The sequence below is a fragment of the Mytilus californianus genome, unplaced genomic scaffold (assembly GCF_021869535.1).
Source record: "Mytilus californianus isolate M0D057914Y unplaced genomic scaffold, xbMytCali1.0.p SCAF_1, whole genome shotgun sequence".
NCBI lineage: Eukaryota > Metazoa > Mollusca > Bivalvia > Mytilida > Mytilidae > Mytilus > Mytilus californianus.
This window is the reverse complement of record NW_026262581.1, coordinates 127,134,766-127,156,681: the sequence shown is the minus strand read 5'-3', so window position 1 is coordinate 127,156,681 and position 21,916 is coordinate 127,134,766. Positions and strand designations below refer to the sequence as shown.

General features: G+C 33.0%; 1 protein-coding gene across 1 annotated transcript in view; it reads left to right on the top strand.

Moving 5' to 3' along the window:
• The first annotated feature begins 3,155 nt into the window (after window positions 1-3,155).
• The window catches only part of LOC127738989 (uncharacterized), a 49,503-nt gene continuing 30,742 nt past the window's right edge, over window positions 3,156-21,916 (top strand). The window contains exons 1-6 of the mRNA XM_052250504.1: window positions 3,156-3,890; window positions 4,859-4,953; window positions 11,235-11,351; window positions 11,979-12,064; window positions 14,214-14,269; window positions 17,503-17,648. Coding sequence (XP_052106464.1) covers window positions 3,229-3,890; window positions 4,859-4,953; window positions 11,235-11,351; window positions 11,979-12,064; window positions 14,214-14,269; window positions 17,503-17,648 — 1,162 coding nt within the window. The 5' untranslated portion in view covers window positions 3,156-3,228. The remainder of the gene's footprint in view (window positions 3,891-4,858; window positions 4,954-11,234; window positions 11,352-11,978; window positions 12,065-14,213; window positions 14,270-17,502; window positions 17,649-21,916) is intronic.

Here is a 21,916-nt window from a genome sequence, read left to right as displayed (position 1 = left end):
TTATCAGTTTGTTTTAATGGATTGCTTTGACCCGAATGTATGTGTCCATGCATGAGCAATTTACAACTAATAGAACTTTTCTCTACACAGTAATATCACTCACGTGAAATTCACATTCACCTCAAACATGCTTATACGTGAACCTCACGGGAACTGATTTCACGTGAAATTCACATTCACTTCAAACATGCTTATACGTGAACCTCACGTGAACTGATTTCACGTGAGTTTCACCTGAATCTCATGTGAATTTCACGTGAATTTCTTTTGAAAATTTTCACGTGAGTTTTATGTATAAGCTCGTTTGAGGTGAATTTCACATTAAGTTTTTAACGTGAATTTTACGTGAGATTCATATGAATTCACGTGAGCAAATTTTGCCTGTGTATATCTTTTACGAGCTGTTTAATTTTTTCGATACTTTTATGGTCTCAATATCAATTTGACATATTGTATAAACACATGTCTGTTGACATATTGCATATTCGCCTGTCTATTGGTATAGTATATAGACATTTGTCTGTTGACATATTGTATATTCACATGTCTATTGGCATAGTATATAGACACATGTCCGTTAACATACTGTATTCACCTGTTTTTATACGACCGCAAACATTTTTTTGGGATCGTATAATGGTATGATGTCGTCGTCGTCTGCGTCGTCGTCGGAAGACACATTGGTTTCCGGACAATAACTTTAGTTTAAGTGAATGAATCTCTATGAAATATTTTCAGAAGGTTCAATACCACTAAAGGAAGGTTGGGATTGATTTTGGGGATGATGGTCCCAACCGTTTAGGAATTAGGGGCCGAAAAGGGGGCCCAAAACAAGTATTTTTCTAGTTTCCAGACAATATCTTGTGTGTAAGTGTATGGATCTCTCTGACATTGTACCACAAGGTTCCATATAACAAAGGGAAGGCTGGGATTGAGTTTTGGGTTAATTGCCCCAAACATGTAGGAATAAGGGACCAAAAAGGGCCAAAAACAAGCATTTTTCTAGTTTCCAGACAATAACTTGTGTGTAAGTGTATGGATCTCTCTGAAATTGTACTACAAGGTTCCATACTACAAAGGAAAGGCTGGGATTGAGTGTTGGGGTTATTGCTCCAAGGGGGGTTTAAGAAAATGGGGGGGGGGGGGGGGGATTTTTTCCCAATTTGTTTAAGGGATTCATATTTTTTTTTCAAAATCTTTAAAATTTCGAATTTTTGAAAAGTTTCAAGAAGAAATCTTCAATTGCACAGTATTGTGCAATAGATTTATAAGATCTTTGACCACATTTATTTTGTGTCAGAAACCTATATTATGTCAAAATTTTGATCACAATCCAAATTCAGACAGTATCAAGCTTTGTCCAAATTTGCCCCAACTGTTCTGCGGTCGTATCAGGCTACGCTCAGTGAAGCATTTTATTTTGTATAGTATATAAACACAACCCTGTTAACCTATTGTATATTCACCTGTCTATTGGTATACATGTTTGTTAACATATTGTATTCACTTGTTTTTTGGTATAGTATTTAAACACAACCCTGTTGACATATTGTATATTCACCTGTCTATTGGTATATTATATAGACACATGTCTGTTGACACACCTGTGGATATATTAGATAGACACTAGTATCGACATATTGTATAGACACATGTCTGTTGAAATATTGTATAGACACATGCCTGTTGACATATTGTATAGACTCCTGTCTGTTGAAATACTGTATAGCCACCTGTTTGTTGACATATTTTATAGATATTTATCTACTGACATATTGTATAGACACCAGTATCTAGACGTATTGTATATGCTCATATTTTGACGTATTGTATAGACACTTGTCTGTTAATATATATTGTATAGACACATGGCTGTTTTGTTGAAATATAGTATAGACATATGTCTGTTGACATATTGTTGACACTTGTCTGCTGACATACATGAAGAACAGGAATAAAAGCCCTGTTCATTGATAATTTTCTATGTTTTCTATGTATTGTGTGCGATTTTGTCCCATGTACATTTACACCATATCCTTTCATTTACTATTGTTTATACACATGTCTGTTGACTATTGTATAGACACTTGTCTGCTAACATATTGTAGACAAATGTGTGTTGACAGATAGATATAGGAAGATGTGGTATGAGTGCCAATGAGACAACTCTCCATCAGTCTGTATAGACAAATGTATGTTCTATCTAGATTGTCTTTTTAGTATTTCATACTAATTAATTGTTTTTTCCCGCTTTCATCGTCATCCTCACAGAAATTTGGTCCAAGGTTTTTTGTAAATTTTCTATTTTAAAAACTATTATTCATTTTTTCGAAAGTTAATATAAAAATAAGAAGATGTGGTATGATTGCCAATGAGACAACTCTCCACAAGAGACCAAATGAAACAGAAATTAACACCTATAGGTCACCGTACGGCCTTCAACAATGAGCAAAGCCCATACCACATAGTCAGCTTTAAAAGGCCCCAAAATGACAAATGTAAAACAATTCAAACGAGAAAACTAACGGTCTAATTTATGTACAAAATAATGAACGAAAAACAAATATGTACAGCTTAAATTAAATCATTGAAATAAAAAGAAAATATTTTTTGAAATTTACAGTCAATTCTAAATTGTGTATTTCACAGCTGTTAAACTTCATTATAGTGAAAATTTTCGATTAAGATAGTCATAACATTTGTTTCTAATTAAGTAATTGAAATACATTTTTGTCATTACAAATGGTAAAACTTAGACATGCACAGCTGACGTTAGCATCAAAGATGAACGTATAGACAGATAGTTTATTATACTATCATTAGTCTTTTTCTACTCTATTTCAAATGTAAGAATACATAAAATGGAATTTAAAATTAGTCGTTAGAATTGGAATCACAATGCCTGAATTCAGACCAAGGTGTTCATTTCTTTTTGATTGTCGATTTACGATTTTTTTTGTTGTGCATTACAACTTATGGGAAATTAATAATAATATGAACAGTGAATGTTAACACACTTAGCTAATTGTCAAACCAATTTATCATTAATTACGTGATTATGAAGTTGTTTATATGCTTGATTACGTTAAATATCATAAAAGCTTATTGTTTCCTCTGTTACAGAATATTTTAAAAGACAACAAGAACTCATGACAGCTGTTCGTTGCCCATCCAACCGTGAAAATTCAGAATGACACTATATAGAAATGTCTGAGCGGACAAGACGACATGACATCTTGCATCATGACCACCGTTAAGCTAGTGACGTTATTATTAATGGTATATGTTTTGATATCGATTTGTAGTGGTCAATATAATCGTTGCGGTGGTCGGTTATCACAGAAGCAAGGAGTAATACAGTCGCCTAATTTTCCTGGACCATTTGAGACACCCGTGTTTTGTGAATGGGTTATACAGGCTCCACCAAAGCTCAAAATTGTTTTGTATTTGACACAATATTACCTTAAAGGATTTTTCCATGTTTATGAATACGACCACTATACTAATAAAGATGAGTGGATAGGGGAACGCAAACTAGCCACGGTCAACTGTGAGGATGAAATCTGGTCAATCGTCGCCCACAAACCGTTCATGGTGTTACGGTTCGCCGTTCAAGAGATGGGCAATATTCACCTTCGTGTATTGGACCATTTAATTGATGTTTATGGATTTAACATAACCTATGAACTGGTCAGTAAACATGAAGTGGACAGTAAGTGGACTTGTTCGGCCTTTGATTGTTCATACCTTGGTAACTGTTATGCCAGTGCCGACTACTCCGAATACAAATGTCATTGTTTTCCAAACTTCTCCGGGGAGGAATGTCAATATGGTCCACATTGTAATCCCATGATAGAAAAGAATATGTGTCAAAACAATGGCAGCTGTAGGTAAGTCATGTTAGAAGTCACATAAATGTTCAGTTTAAGTTACACATTTGACAAGTTCTCAAAACCATAAATATTAAACATGTATTTACAAGTAAATGTAATTCATAACTGAAAAGATGTAATGTATAATAATAATACATATAAATATATTCAGTGGTCCCCTTCTAGAAGACATTTACACACGTTTCAAAACTCCGTCTTTATTTATTAAACCCTATTGTAAATGTTTTATTATCCCTAATTTTCGTCTCTTAATTCTTTATGCAAATTATTCCGTTTTGTAGACCACCCTTGTGTTAGTAATTTGATTATTGGTTCAATTTACACACTACAGACAATAATATATGTAAAAGTACATAATTCAAGCGGTTATTTTTCTCTTTGAATTGTTTTACTTTCGTCATTTCGGGGCCTTTTATAGCTAGCTATGTGGTATGGGTTTTGCTCATTGTTGAAGGCCGTACGATGACCTACAGTTGTTTACCTTCTACGTCCTTTGATTTCTGGTGAGAGTTGTCTCATTGACAATCATACCACATCTTCGTATTTTAATATTTCACAAATATGGTTAATATTTTTGACGTATTCGAAAAAGAAGTCAAATAACTGGATTTTGTTATGTTCCAAATCTAATCGAAAACTCGTCCTAATAAACGATTTTATTTATAACATTTTACATTCCAATTTATACCAAGTATCTTTTATTGATCACATAGTTAGCACTTGAAAAACACATTAACCAACAACATTTTTTCAAGAAAATTGAACTCAATATCAGCTTAGTGTATGTATGGCTTTTCTCTGTCATTTCAAAATTACAAGAAAGATCTTAGGAAATCGATCAACGTTACATATTATTGTTCTTCAACACACATGATTTACACATGACAAGGAAGTCTTTCTACTGGCATTCAGCTTTGTATTTATACCTTTTAACATATTATACGAATTAAACTTTCTTCTTTCAGATATCTGTATGGTGACTACGTGAATATATGTCAGTGTATTCCTGGCTACTATGGTTCGATGTGTGAACAGAAGATAAACGGGATACATCCAAGTGGTACTTTAAATTTATTTTAGATTAAATTGTCATTCATTATTGCAAAGGAAACACTTGTCAAACATCCACAGGCAGAAGCGTCACCTTCAACTGATTATATGTACCTCTATCCTCATGATCATGCGAGTGTAGTACTTCCAACATGCTTCCACTTTAAGATTGGAACACACTTTAGTGTATATTCCAAGCTCATGCATTTTGTTAATTGCCCATGTATGGGCATACACATATAAGTCAAAAGCAATCCTGTTTTTTTGACTGCATTAAACGAATATGCTATTTTTAAATTATGGCATTCAATGAATATGCATTTCTGTATGCCCCCGACGCAGCGGAGAGGGTATTAAGTGTTACCCTTGTCCGTCTGCTCGTCCGTCCGTACATCCCGAATTTGGTTTCCGTTCTCTAATTTAAGTTTGCCTCAACCAAATGTTATGAAACATATACACAATGCTCATTATCACAAAACTCAAATCAAGTTCGACGAATTCGGGTGGCGTCACTTTTTTCCGTTCTTGGGTTATGTCCCTTTATAACGTTATATGCAAGCTGGGGCATCATCTGTGTTCCAAGGACATATTCTCCATTTATTTAAATATGGCATTCTATGAATAGAGCTTTGCAATGTCCGACAATTTTTAATTAAGATCATACACATCATTCGTTCATGGACTTGTATTGTTATAAAACTGTATTGTGTATATGGAATTGTATAAACTCCTTCCCTCGTCTGCCTAACAGTGTCAACCAACCACTTGAGATACACTTAAATATGTTAACATACATGATACGAATCAGAATAAGTGCAAGGAACGGAAAACGGGAAAAAAAACATGCTCGTGAGCTATTGCCATCACTTAGGGTTTGTCGTCGTAATATTTTTCAAACATATTGGCCTCTGAAACTACTGAATCAATTTCAGCCAAACATTTTTGACAATGATCAAATAGAGTATTTAGTATAAAGTTGTTGTTTTTTCCGTCAGTCAGATACACATGGCCACCATTGTTTTAAATAAAACATAAGGGTAAAATGCATTAATTGTCTTATATCTTAAAACTGTATTGAAAATCTGACAGGGGTGTGATTGTTCAGAGTGTCAAGAACTAACTACTTTTTGTTTGCACCAAAATTATCAGATGAGGAGTTATTTCCCTTAAATGACGATTTTACATCTTATTTTCATGTTTTTGATGCATTTTAATACAAGGTAGAAACTCGTAAGGCAAAAATGACCAGTTTTGATAAAAATAAAACATAGAACACTATTATAATAGATAGGTAGAATCTGTTAATAGCAAAGATTTCAGAAATAAAAGATCTTAAAATGGTCTTATGTTTACGGATTGATAATTTAGTCTTAGATGCATGATTTTTTTATTAGTTGCTAGTGGCTTTGAACTAGCTGTCAGATCTGTACTTAGTGTCTTTTTGTTGTTTGGATGTACAAGTACCCGGCCACGTCCACTTGTATTTGTATTTTTATTCATCTGATGAGTTAAGCCTCTTTCAACTAATTTTTATAGTTCGTTCTTATGTTGTACTGTTACACCACTGTCCCAGGTTAGGGGGAGGGTTGGGATCCCGCTAACATGTTTAACCCCGCCACATTCTGTATGTATGTGCCTGTCCCAAGTCAGGAGCCTGTAATTCAGTGGTTGTCGTTTGTTTATGTGTTACATATTTTTTTTTCGTTCATTTATTGTACATAAATTATGCCGTTAGTTTTCTCGTTTGAATTGTTTTACATTGTCATTTCGGGGCCTTTTATAGCTGACTGTGCGGTATGGGCTTTGCTCATTGTTGAAGGCCGTACGGTGACCTATAGTTGTTAATTTCTGTGTCATTTGGTCTCTTGTGGAGAGTTGTCTCATTGGCAATCATATCACATCTTCTTTTTTTTTTATTTATACTTATAGTATTATAAGAGTTATTGTCATTAAATGAAGAATTTTTACTCATGAACCAGGTTTGTGCCTGTTATCTTGAACACTATAAACAATAGGTAGAAACTGTGAACAGCAAAAATGCTCAGCTATACAAGGTCAACACAAATTCTTGTATGATCTTCCAGACGACTCCTTACTGGAATTATTGCACTAAAAGGACATTTTGTTTTACTAATTTTTGAGCATTTCTTCTAATCTTTAAAAATATGATAGAGATAGAGACTGTTAACAGCAAAATTGATCGGTAAACAAGATCTATAAGAATGCCAATATGACAAAAACCATTGGCTGACCCTTATAAAAGTCTATTGTCTTATTTGCTTATCATTTCAATTTTTGACAGGTGAGCGATTCAGGTTCTTAGGAACCTCTTGTTTATGTTGTGTTGATTAACATTTACAATCAAGTAGGGAAAAAGCTATTTCAAATATACAAATTATAGCAAAAAAAATATATCAAGTTAAATGGACGTTTGTATTTCTTTCCTCTCTATATGTTTTATATTTATTAGAATTAGACTACTACGGTAAGTAAAAGCTAACAATGCAATTAAAAATCGACTGCCACAATTCTAACAATATAATTAAAACCAATAAACTGCCACACTTCTAACATCTCAGAACTCTTAACATGCATTTTTGTGATCACAATAAAGATTTGTGTCAATTTCAGTGTAAAGATTTCTATAATCATCGTTTTATAAGGATCCGAAAAAAATCATCCTTACATTATCAGTGATTAGAACTACTTTGTAGAATTAAAGTTTAATTAGGTCTTTTCACTTTTCCGTGGAAAGACCTATTGATTTTATTCTGATTATTATTTTTTTTTCTTCCGCCAAATTTCTTTCTTTCGCTGTTTGTTTTATTTGGCAAGATGTCGCTTTTATGTTTGGTATATGACATTGAACAGTGAATGCGCTTTAAAAACTGACACCGCTTAGCTGAACACTTTTCTATGTCAGAGTTATCTCCCCAAACACTGTTTTTCTTGTTATGACTACTCATTTGCAACCGTAAAAGAATTCGACAAATTTATTTTTCCAAATTGCTCGTTATATCCTCATGATATTTTGGAAATTTTTGACCGAAGAGATACAGATTCCATTTGAGAGTTATTCCCCCTTCTGTATTTGATATAAGTGAAATTTATTTGTAACTGACAAACCATAAGTGATAGAGACCTAGGGTCTATTGATATGAGATCCTTGGTCCATAAAATAGAAAATGAGGTCAAGGTCAGAGGTCAAGGTCGTGTTCTAAATTTTGATTTTGGCTTATTATCACTTCTCAGAAACCGTATAAGATATCGAAAAATATTTTTACTAAATTGTTAGTTGCAACATGTCGTAACATATACATTTTGGTTGAAAGATACGTTAATATTTAAAATGTGAGTTTTGTCCCCTCTTATATTAAAAATTAGTTGTATGTGATATAACTCATTAACCATATATGGTAGAGACCTAGGGTCTTCTGATTTGAGGTTCTTGCCTTATGACCTTAAAATTGAGGTCAAGGTAAAAGTTTAATTTGACGTTCTAGATTTTGACCTCTGCTGTAACTTCTAATTGGGACGTGATAAAATCATAGGGTCTTTTACATTGGTCTGCTGACATATGACCTTGAAGAAGGTCAATCCAAAGTGACCTTCTGTTTACCGCAAGAAGCCATTTTTGCACTTTTTCATGGAAAAGTACCATGAAACCATATATTTTTTTTTAATTACATACAGAAACCTATCCTTTTTGAACGGACATGACCTTTTAAAAACCGGAAGTAGCTTATTATCTCCCTTCAACATATAGAAACCATATATTTTTTTAATCAGTGTGAATGAAGCTATCACAGGAGACCGTTAGTGACATTTTCTAAACCAGAAGTAGAAATTTATCTCCCTTATTTCAGACAAAAGTATATAGAAACCATATACTTTTTAATCAGTTTGAAGAAACCTATGATTGGACGTCAATAATAACTCCGAGTAAACCGGAAGTAGCTTCTTATCATTTTAAAAAAAAATTTAATGTAGAAAGACCTTCATGTTTTTGTCGTATAATATTATTGAGTCATTTTAGTAGGTTGATTGTTATTGGGTGTGTGAATACTCACGAAAGTAGTTTAATTCCACAACATGCTAAAATATTTTCCCCATTGTTCGGAACCTCGTAAGCGGTTCTCGTTGTTTCTTATAGTTCAATAAGGATTTTGGTGTTGGTGTCCGAATTAAGCTCGTCTGTGTTGATGTTAGAATTAACGTGTTCTGTGTTGATTTCAGAATTAAGGTTGTCTGTGCTGATGTCAGAATAAAGGTGGTCTGTGTTGATGTCAGAATAAAGGTGGTCTGTGTTGATGTCAGATTTAAGGTCGTCTGTGTTGATGTCGGAATTAAGGTCGTCTGTGTTGATGTCGGAATTAAGGTCGTCTGTGTTGATGTCAGAATTAAGGTCGTTTGTGTTTATGTCAGAATTAAGGTGGTCTGTGTTGATGTCAGAATTAAGATGGTCTGTGTTGATGTCAGAATTAAGCTTGTCTGTGTTGATGTCAGAATTAAGGTCGTCTGTTTTGAAGTCAGATTTAAGGTGGTCTGTGTTGATGTCAGAATTAAGGTGGTCTGTGTTGATGTTAGAATTAAGGTGGTCTGTGCTGATGTTAGAATTAAGCTTGTCTGTGTTGATGTCGGGATTAAGGTCGTCTGTGTTGATGTCAGATTTAAGGTCGTCTGTGTTGATGTCGGGAATTAAGGTCGTCTGTGTTTCACCTAAATGAATTTTAACCGTGTAAACATTGTCAAAACAATCATGAATGTTTAGGTCTTAGCTTATTTAAAAAAAAGCTTTTTTTAATTAGAAATTTGCGATTGCCAAAGATACTTTACGATTACCGGAGATACTTTAGCCTGCTTTGTTTTCAATTGCACTTTCAGTCAGGTAATCTATGAAGGCAACTGCGAAGATTTCTTTCGCTTACCTGTCTTGATCTCAGTACGTATATTTTGTCAGACTTTTTCATGTCTTTCCTTTGTTTCTGTCTTGCTCTGGATGCGGAGTATTTTGGTTGTTTGGCTGTTGTTGAGCGTACTTAAAGCTTTTTACTCTTTACCTGATTATATAGAAGTGTCATATGCAGTCTAGTGGCTGTGCTATGTTTTGTAAACTAGATAAAATATTTCTGACATGCTAAGTGAATAAATGCTATAAACTTGGACAATAGTTTTGAATTTTATCATACATGCGGTATTCTTTAACTGAATATAACCTCCTCTTTGAGATTTGTTGGGTACGTTTGTAATATACAATATACAATCACATATGCTGACATAGGAAATACATATATACATAAGTGTAGTACAAGTTTACTTACATTTCCTATCATGCATCCAACGCGTAATTAAAGGTAATTATAAAACTGCTTAGACACATCTTCATTTTAGTGCAGCCAATTGCAAAATAAAGAGTTATCACTTAAGATCGACAGTGTTCTTTAAGGAAAACAAATGGTGTATATCAGAATTCTCTATTTGTTGTTAAAATCACTACAAAATGTTATAGTATGGACGACTTTGAGCAAAAATCTTTTAAATTTGTATTGGTTTCTGAAGAAACCTTATAGTTTAGACCTATCTTAAGTTGAACCTTGATTAAACAGCTATATATGATGTGGATTTTAAGAAGTTACAATGATGTATAGAATGTTACAAAAGAAATACTTTATTTTTTTCAAAATGTTTATGAATCACTAGAAATAAGCTGACGTAGAAACAAAAGAACATCTTTAGATACCCGAAAGTTCGTGGACTTTTTGCTGATCCTATATTGTATAATGGTACCAGAGTGCTTGTACCAGATTAAAAAATACTGTTTACAGATTTTTATTGGCTGAACAAATATGAAATTTGTTTATTAAATTTATGATTTAAACATTAGATGTGTATAACATTTACAACTTATAACAAAGAGAATTATTCATATGACAGATAAAGTGCTTGAATTTTATTTGTTAGCTTATCTAACTTTTGCAATTTATCTAGAATTTACAAACGATATTGAAATTGAATACAATGTTTGTACACAGTTTATTTAAGCTTAAAAATAGATGCAATATGTTTCCGATATTTTATTTGATGTTGATATACATGTACCTGTAATACTCGATATATTATTCGTCCAAGAAAATGTTGAAGATGTTGATATCTAAATTCATCATTCAAAATCTTTGACTTTTCCTGAATGTCTATTTTGGTAAACTTTTCGCTGTTTGGTTGCTGCCATATTTAAGCTTACCATCATCTTCTTTTGTTTCTTCGTATTAAAAAATAACATCTTATTTAAAGCATGTGCAGTGTTAGACTGTGAACAGACCTGTATAACAAGCAAGACTTCTACTGCTTCTTGTGGCTGTAACCATGGATTCCGACTTAACAGAGATAACAGGACATGCGTACATATTGGTAAGTGGCTGTAACCATGATTTCCGACTTAATCTATAGCTGGATCATAGAACATATCATATCTTCTCATTGGTAAATCGTCCTGAATATGCATGAAATATTTGCCACTGGACGTTAAGCAACCAACAATCAATCAATCAATCTTATTGGTAAGTGGTAATAACCATGGTTTACTACTTGACCATTGATTCTCATGGAGCTAACAGGACATGTGCTTATGAAGGTACCTATCTGTAATGATAACCGAATACAGGACACATGTTCATATGGCTGCTATCATATGTTCCGACGTAAATGAGATAAGAGATATTTGTTTTTATCGGTAAATGCATGGTTGTTGCCCAAGATTCCGAAAAATAAACAGGACGACACGTAATCCCATCAGTAATTGTGTTGTGCATTTAATAATTACTAAATTATCACCGAATCTCGTAAAATACAGTATCTTTTCACTCTCGACAGTTCAATTTTAATATTTAAAACGCTCGGCTCAGAGTTAAAAATTTAGAAAGCTGATGATTTACAAATACGTCAAAATGGACCCTCAACCATGTAATGTAGTCATTGCCTGAGAGATTTGAAACAAACGCCCAAAATTTATCATATTTTTATTCGGTATGTTTTCAGATCGTCACAAATATGACGTTATATGTGATTTACAAAACAGTTCAACGTTGCTGACTTCAGGAGAACGCAATACTATTCAACATAAAGTAAGTCTTTATTTTACTCTTAAATTTAAAGATAATTTTGTATTAATGTTGCTTTGACAGACATCTGCAGAGTGAAAACAGTCACACCATTAGAAGTCTAGATTCAGTTTAATCTATAGATAGTATACAGTTAATTATTTTACTTGGTGATCTCTAAGTCGTGTTTTTATTATGGATGGGAGTTATTATAGCTGTATTATTTAAAGTGCTATATTATCATTATGTTTAGCTTTGCGATTTTAACTGGGTTGCACGAAGTGATACAGCATTTGTAATAGCTATATTTAATACCTCAATGCCTTGCAGACTTGTTTCATTTTTTTTCAAAGCCTAATTTGCCAAATCGAAGAATTAAAAGATATCTCCTTTTCCTGCGACATCCCTAAAGGGTATCAAATAAAAAGTATTGAAATTATATTTCAAAAATCCATTTGCCAATTACTGATTTGATTCTGCTTACATAGTTTTAACACAAATTGTCCCCTTTTGGCAATCGAAGACTGATGCAAAGTATAAGTTGAAAGTAATATATTGGCGTTTTGACCATTTCTAGTGAAAAATAACTGCTGGTAACAAACCTTTTTTAGCTTAAAAAAATTAAATGTTATTAAAAGATTTGAAAAAACTTAAGGTAACACAATTACATGTAACGCACAGATAATTTTTTTCTTTCCGCTAGCTCTCCATTGTCGATGAAGGGAAAAAGTACATTTTCCCGGCTTTAGGTTGGCCTTTTGTGTACCCAAGGTACATTGTAGGTGAAGGAAGTCAACTTAGGAGCGCTGTGATTGGGTGTAAGGGTACACTGTATCCTTTTATTTATCTATGAATAACTGCAGTGTGTATATTTACAATATAAATTTTGAAACTCATTGAAATATTTTCTGGAAAATTATTCGAAATGACTTCCAAAATTTCATAAATTTGATGTAAAATTACGGTGGGCATGGATAACATAAACAAGCTCCGTTGGAAGATGGTCATGATGCTATTTGACTTAAATTTCTAAAACAGAATAATAAAGTACTAATACCACACATAACTGTTTTGTCCATGTTTTTATTATATAAAGTGGTAAATTATAGAAAATGTTAGTATCGTCGCCTATGCTAGAATAAATACTACCATTTTCCCTGAAAATTTATGTCTCTCCTAAGGGAGACATCTAAGAATAGATCTCTAATTACAGGGTCAATTACGGAATTTGCCAAATAGACAATAGATCGTAGTCTTGTAATTGACTGCTCCATAAGCTTACATGCAAAACAGCTGATCTTTGAATTTTTTTTTTAATCAAATACTACATAGTAAAAATTTTCATGTACATATCATGTATGTAGTAATGTGAAATGTGATTTTATGGGGGAAAAGTGCCGCATGCCACGAAGAATAAAACGTTTTGAAACCCTGAAGTCATTTTTCTTCTTTTTGTTTGCTGTTTTTAATACATGTAGTCCGCACAACTTCCAGTAAACATAATAATATCCTTCCACATTCCTGGATTGATATCCCAAAAAAGATGCAACATTTTTCATATCTAGATAGATATTTCAATCCAGCACAAACTATTAATCAAACAGAAAAAAATAGTCCAGAAAAATATCCAGAACAAAATGAACTATTTTATTTCACTCCATGTTTTGATATGCGGAAACTGGAGTTGTAATACAAGAATGGTACCTATTTACAAGCCATACGTATTACAACAGCCGTATGAGTCATTTACACATTATTATCTCTAAGTTTAAATGAATCATAATGCTGTTTTAGTAGAAAATCAAAATCATCCTCGATTTTATAACTATTATGCTTTTGAAATGTAAGAGTTTGAAAAAGGTAACAGTATTATGGTGTAATTTGAAAGAGAGGGTCGCACATAAAATATCACATGCACGTTTGTGTCTTTATATGTATGTAGAAATTACAGCTAAAAACACATATTCTGTTAAATTTAATTTCTACTGGTCTGTTGAGCTCGTTATTCAACAAAGAGGGGATTATGATTTATTGCATGTAATCATAAAAGGAAATGCTTTGTGGATTATCAAAGTCAGTTAGACAGTCACACAACAGGACAAGACATCCAAAGAGAACTTCTCGAGGTCAACTTAAACCATTATACAGTAATATGTGATTTTTGTTGTTGTAGATAAATATCATGTTACAACAGAGAGGAGTATTTTCAATAGAGAACATAACCATAAAGTAAGTACTGAAACCAATGGCAGAAACAATTTACAACTAACAGATATTTTTGCATGAAGATATGTAAATAAATTGGTAATGAAAAAGTATCTAATAGAAATATCTCGTCATATAAACTGATAAAGTATCTAATAGAAATATCTTGTCATATAATGTTCTATGCAATTCATCCACCATTGCTGACGCAGTTGAAAGACACAAGACGATGAAGAAAAAAGGATATAAACATGAGGACTCCCAACAAGTTTTTCGGACAAAATTTTGTAATGTTCATTTAAGATCATTTAAGTTGTTACGCATTTCGAAGGTGCACATAGTATAACAGAGATTTTTCGAAGGAGTTAAAAAAGAGAGTCGGAAGCTACAAAGGGGACATTCAGAACTCGAAGAAACACTGACAACGCCGTGGTGAAAAGACGAACAAGTTAAAGATTTTGTGATTTTCATTGTAATGTGAAAGATAAACGTTTTTTTTTACATCTTAGGAGATTTTGGTCTTAAGTGTTTACTGGGTTACAACACTACATTCACTTTTATGTCTTTGGATTTTGAGGTTTGAAACATAGGATCTGAGTGTTCCGGCGATGTTTTGCCAAATAAGAGCTTCCTACTTGGTAAACAATAGAGATGCATATTTGGTATATAAAAGCTATGTAGATTTCGTTACTCAGCTGTCTAAACGATATGTCATAACGGAAAGGAAGTACAAAAGGAAAGATACGGAGGGACAATCACAACATATAAGTCAAAGAAAAACAGACAACAACATTGCCCACAGAGAAACGAAAACAGACAACAACATTGCCCACAGAGAAACGAAAAAAGACAACAACATTGCCCACAGAGAAACGAAAAAAGACAACAACATTGCCCACAGAGAAACGAAAACAGACAACAACATTGCACACAGAGAAACAGGCAACAACATTGCCCACAGAGAAACGAAAACAGACAACAAAATTGCCCGCAGAGAAACGAAAACAAACAACAACATTGCCCACAGACAAACGAAAACAAACAACAACATTTCCCACAGAGAAACAGACAACAACATTGCCCACAGAGAAACAGACAACAACATTACCAACAGAGAAACAGACAACAACATTACCCATAGAGAAAAAGACAACAACATTGCCCACAGAGAAACAGACAACAACATTGCCCACAGAGAAACGAAAACAGACAACAACATTGCCCACAGAGAAACAAAAACAGACAACAACATTGCCCACAGAGAAACGAAAACAGACAACAACATTGCCCACAGAGAAACAGACAACAACATTACCCACATGCAGAGAAACAGACAACAACATTGCCCACAGAGAAACAGACAACAACATTGCCCACAGAGATACGAAAAAAGACAAATTACAATCAACAAAGCACTACACTGAAAGTTAGAGATTGAGAAACACGAACTAACCTACAACAGGGGATAAAATCATGTGCTCTAGATAGGCCTCCTAGTGAGACACCGCCCGGATTACTACGTTAATGTATCGTTTCAGATGAATAAATTCCATCAGAGGGGGCGGGGGGTAGCTCGTCAGGGTCAATGGGTAATGTGAGCAATTGCCATTACTGGCATTGTCTTCAATGGTCCGTCGTTTTTCAAAAAACCTTCTCTTAAACCATAAAATTTTACAATGGGGTACCACTGCAGATTTTAGTTTATATCAATACATGTTTTGCAGTTATAGAATACTGTTAACCAACGCATTTTTGCCAACTATATCGTCGCGAAAAAATAAAAACTCGGATAGAAAGAATTGTTGGTGTTTTCATTGCTATTTTAGGGATATTTGGCAAATAGTCGATCTACTCGGCTCACATTTTGCGTTGTATTAACCGAATAATTCCGATATGATCCGAATAAAGTTTGATCGACCTTTGCTAATTGTTGTAAATTAAATTTCTTTTGTTGAACTCCGGCTCGTTTTATTTCGGCTTATAGTTTTTCCAGACAATGGAGCACTTAAAATTTTATTTTAAATATGTTTTACTTGGGAATGGGTAAAGAATATCGTATTTTAGTTTTTACGATCGAACATCCAAAATATCACAAGGTTTTCCGAACCCGTGTCCTTCCGCATTTTGTATGTATACATGAACCTAATGTTTGAACACTTTTGTCTGGTAAAATTTGGGTTATCACTAGTACTATTTATCATTATCATTAATTATTCAGGTTTGCAGTTTCTCCTTCATTTAAGGACAGTTTAATAAAAAGCCGGTGAATACATTCTGTTGTGGTCATCAAAATGGAAAACGTTTAATAGAAATAACACCTATAAAAAGTTGATTTCAGTTAGACTGACTTATTTATAGATCGCACCTTGCAGGAAACAGTTTCTCTCTTTATCTTATAGTTGACAAGATAATAGCAAAAAAAAAGGGTAAAAATTATCATTTCTAGGCAATAACTCAATGAGGAGTCCATAAACAATTTTCTAGAAATGGGTCGAAATCGCTGCTGGAGGGCTGAAAGTCCTATATAGTATCATCTGCTCAGTAGTCCGTGCTTCGGTATCAACATGACTCATAGCATACCATTCTTAAATTCTCTGTTGATAAATTAAGAAATTATGACTAAGAAACTAAAGTTCAAACTTCCTTAGGCAAAGGTATCCTTAGCTTGATTTTGCTATACTTTTAAATTTCTTTTATGAGACTTCTCATTTTTGAGATTTGAACATCGGTAAACTACTGTTGTCTTAATTAAACATATGAATCCTCCTGTGTTAAGGTAATTTTAGATCCTTAGATTTCATATTGTTAGGTTTGAATTTTGCTGGTGAAAGTAAATCAAGAAAAGCGCTTCGGATGAACTAAAATTCTAAAGAGTTTATTACTTTTTTCCCAGTTACTGTAAACTAACGTATATTTGCGGAAAATTTTGTTCTTGTTAAGCCCTTCAAGATGACTTTGCCACGATCTATATACGTGATTTCTAAATTTGTTGATGTGTTATTATAAAAGAACATCCCCTTTATGGTTGAGAATATCCCTTTCTTAACATTTGTATGATAACTAAACGTAGTTTTTGTTTGATTTCTTGGGAGAATGCGTATCTTGCGAATTCATTTTGATTGATAATTGAAAAAGGGTTAATAAATGATAAAAATTGGTTTCATGGATTGTAGTTTCTGTAGCACTCAAAAGCGTACATTTTAAGTTTCCAAAATAATTTATTTATTTGTATATATATATGTATTTTGCATCAACAGGCAGGATTCAGAAGACTACGTTGAAATAACACTGTACGTAGAGACAATTGAAAGACCAATGTTAGACAGCAACTTACCAGAAGTGTTGCAGAGATTAGAAGGACTTAATTTGGATATGGAAACATTACAAATAACGTCAGTTCCAGGTAAAGTTTTCAGTAAAGATAAAGAATGTGTTGACTTGTCTTAACAAATCTTATCGTTTCATTTGAATGGGCAATGCATATTTTTGAAATTATTTATCTGGGTGCAACAAATAAGATTAATTAGTGTAAAATAATAAGACATGCACATTCAGAATGGATTCCTTGAATTTTGTGATTTGGTTTCAGGAAAACGTGCTAACCCTAGTTTGAATTGTAGATTCAGTACATCAAATATATGAAGATGCAATTGGACAAAATATGAGAGGGAAAAAAAACACGGTTATTAAATCTCCAAAAACAAAGGCAAGGTTTTGGGTACCTGCTATTTTCCCTCTGAAATAACTGTAATCTAAGCATTGATATTCTTAAAGCAGTTATACCAATTTCTGATACATGTCTTATAAATATAAACAAATCAGGAAATCTTTTTTATACCCCCGCTTTAAAAAAGTAAGGGTATAATGTTTTAGCTCTGTCTGTCCGTCCATCCATCCGTCCGTCCGTCCGTCCGTCCGTCCCATGAATATTTTCGTCGCATCTTTCTCAGGAACTACATTACAAAGATTTCTGAAATTTGGTTTCAGGGTTTATATAAGTCATTTATACCGTGTGATGCGTTTTCAGATTCATCACTCAACAACTTCCTGTTAAACGAAATGTTTGGGCGGGGTATCATCAGTGAGCAGTAGCTCGCAGCTTCCCTTGTTTTCATTGTATGGACTAATCTGATTAACGTCTGTCGATACGCAAAAGTTTGAAATATATAAAAAAAAAATAAGTTTTTAAATATCGGATTCATTCGAAATCAGGAATAAAGTAATTTTGAGTTACACATACATTTATATATATATGTACATGTAATACGCATTATGGGTTCTTGAATAAGTGCTTACATATTCTTCAAGTTCTTATTAAATTTACAGAGGCATTCATACACGGGAATCTAAAATTGTTGAAGATGAATGACTAAATTTTCAGTCAGGGAGTTGTAAGATCGTCCTCGAAAGATGTTGTACTGAAATTTAACTTAGTGTATAATTATGCTTTAGCTATTTTTTCCTTACCATTATTCCTCTTTATTGACCAAATGTAATATCTATTTTATATATTACTACTGTACATAACTGATAGGATACTTGAGGGGTATTGCATTTTGAGTTAAATATTCCGAATCAGCTACTTTGCTTGTCCCAAGATTGGGTTGCTATCTGTTATTTTTTTAAAGCAGATAAAACTATGTGTAATAAAAACAAAACTATTGTAGACCGACTAGAGAGTAAGTATATTTGATTGCATGTGATTAACAAGAATTGTGTCGTTTTAAATATTATCTGAACTGAATTGAAAATATTGCATTGCACTGACTGAAATATATCCACAATAACTCTCTAACTTTTAACTAAGAAATTACTTTCAATTTTGAATTATGTTAATTTAGAAAAAAAATATTTAAACTTTTTTTTTCAAATGTTTCATAAATTATGATTTGTTGAATGGGAAATACTTTTAACGAAATATATTTTAAATGGAAAAAAATAGATTGTTTGTTAATATGTATTGCTTATATAGACGCATGGAAGTGTACAGTGCATAGTAGGTACATAATTTCTAAGCTGACACTACTTGTTGGATTCGGATTCGACCTGACCCGATAACATTCGTCCTCGGATATCGCAATTGTATTTGTCTTTCGTGAAAGGCAATAATGAATCTGTTACTTTACCATCATAACCGGTGAAAACTTAGAAAACACTGTCCTAAAAAGTATATATTGTTCATTCATAACCATACTTAAACTTTGATAACAGCATACCATGCAAAGTTGAAGAAAACAATAATATGAATAAGATTGTATTAAATAGGGACTGTAACCTTCTGTTCCGAGAAAAACCTCAAATGTTTTCTGATTCATAGAAGATCTAAGAATATGTTGTTGTTAATTTTTTTATTGTGGTTATACAGTGCAATACAAAAAATACACATTATAATTCAAGTAATATTAGTAAGAAATAATTGGTGACACTTGTACTGCTCAGATGTACACTATTTTATTTGCTTTATTGGCTTATATGGGCTGTTATTAACATTATTAATTTATCTAATTTTTCGGTGGTTTATACTTTACAAGTTAACCGGTTAGATTATTCTCAATTAAAATGATTAATCACTTCCACAATTTCTGTTGTTGTCAAAGTTGCCATTGTGCTAATGTTACTTTTAAAAAATGAATGCGTACATGTAGGACCATGAATCAGATTATGCTACGCATCAATCTAAATACCGGAACTTCAAATATTATCGTCGCTTTCAGAACCGCAAACTCTGCTATATCTATTTATATACGGTATTGTGTTTACATGAAAATCGTTCAATATATAGCTCCTTAAAATAATACATAAACTTTGACTGTCAAGCATACTTTTCAAAACAGTTTTAATTGTTTAATTAAACTATGCATTTTTACATTATATATATTTATATTTATATGTAAATTGCGTTTTAACATCTTTACCACTTGTTGTTTTAGTGGTGAAGTTAATACCATACTTGTCTCCCTGTACACTGTTTACGTTTAAATCAACTCATTGTAATATTATTATATCAAGTGCATAAAGTTCGCATTTAGCTCACTGTGCATTGCTTACATGTTGTAGTGAAACTAACTATTGTATGTTACAGTTACAAAGAGAAGAAATAATTATGTCAATGTTAAATAGTAATTTTTAGATTTTTCGAAGTCTGAGCTACATTATATTATTGATTTACCAATCAAACGATGATATACCATACATAGTTTGGCTGGTGATATCCAGAGGACAAAACGTCCTCCAAAAGTGGTATCGAACCAGCCATTGTTTGTAAAAACGCGTCATAGATACCAGGCTTATTATGTAGTAGACCGGACACGTGGTTCGTCAGTGACACTCGAATCCATCGGAGGCCACAGTAGTTTACCGATGTTCAAATCTAGTAAATCCGTTAAGAAGATATAAATCAAGGTAACAAACAAACACTGAGGGAATCACATGATTTCCAGAAAGAACGATACAGGATCACATGATTTCCAGAAAGAACGATACATGATCACATGATTTCCAGAAAGAACGATACAGGATCACATGATTTCCAGAAAGAACGATACAGGATAAGCGTCTCCTACTATGCATGCATCACCCCATCGGAATCAACATTTAGTCAAATTGTCACGATTGGGAATAGCACGTAATCGCTTAATTTATAGATCAGATGGTAATTGCGGTATCTAAAGATTCAAGATCGCGAAGACACGTATTTAAAGAGTTGAGACACAGAAACGTCGGATCGGTCAACCAATTCGTGAATGATGGTGACTTATGTAGGGTCGATTTAAGTGGTTCTACGAAAAAGTTAAAAGGCCAAATCAATAACAAAGATATCAAAGAGGTAAACCAAAAAATACAAAAAGTTGTGCCAAATCGAACTAAGGCCATCAATGCATGAAGGTAGTATGTTTAAGTGTTGCGAATGTTATTATTATGTTATAAACAGTAAATGTACATAAATTGACCGTACTAATTGTATTTTATGCCAGCGAAGAAGTGCTGACAAATGTACCAAGTCAGGAATATGACAGTTGTTTTCCATTCGTTTGATGTATTTGTTTGAACTTTTGATTTTGCCAATTGTTAAGGGAATTTCCGTTTTCAATTTTCGTGGAGTTCGGTATTTTTGTTGTTTTACTTTTTTTTTGGGTATCACCCCCGAGGACGTAACGTAGCATCGACCGCTCAGGGATTGTAAATGCTTATATACAAAGATACAAGGCTTACAATTAAGTATGCCAGACACACGTTCTGTCTATAAAAGACTCATCAATGTCACGTGAAACAAACTATTTCGAAGGTTAAATCAATAACGACGTTGAATAGCATTGAAAACCAAAAATTTTAAAAAGTTGTACCAGATCTGTCTAGTCAATCTCGCCTGGGGTAAAACAAAACTTAGGTGTTTTGATTTTTTTTTATGAACAGCAAATTAACCAAAAACAAAAGTTTTAATAATATTTCATGCAGGAAAACACAGTGCTGACTCCTTGGCTGGTAGCAGTGCGTTCAAAATAATAATTGGAAGCTTTTCAAAAACAATGATATACTAAATGCAAGTTCCTTTTGACAACAGATTTTATCATGAATTATTTAAGGATGTACTTAGGTGAAATTTAAAAAAATCTAGAATTTAAAATTGATACTATAATTCGGAAGAGCATTAGTTAAGGAACAAAATAAGCT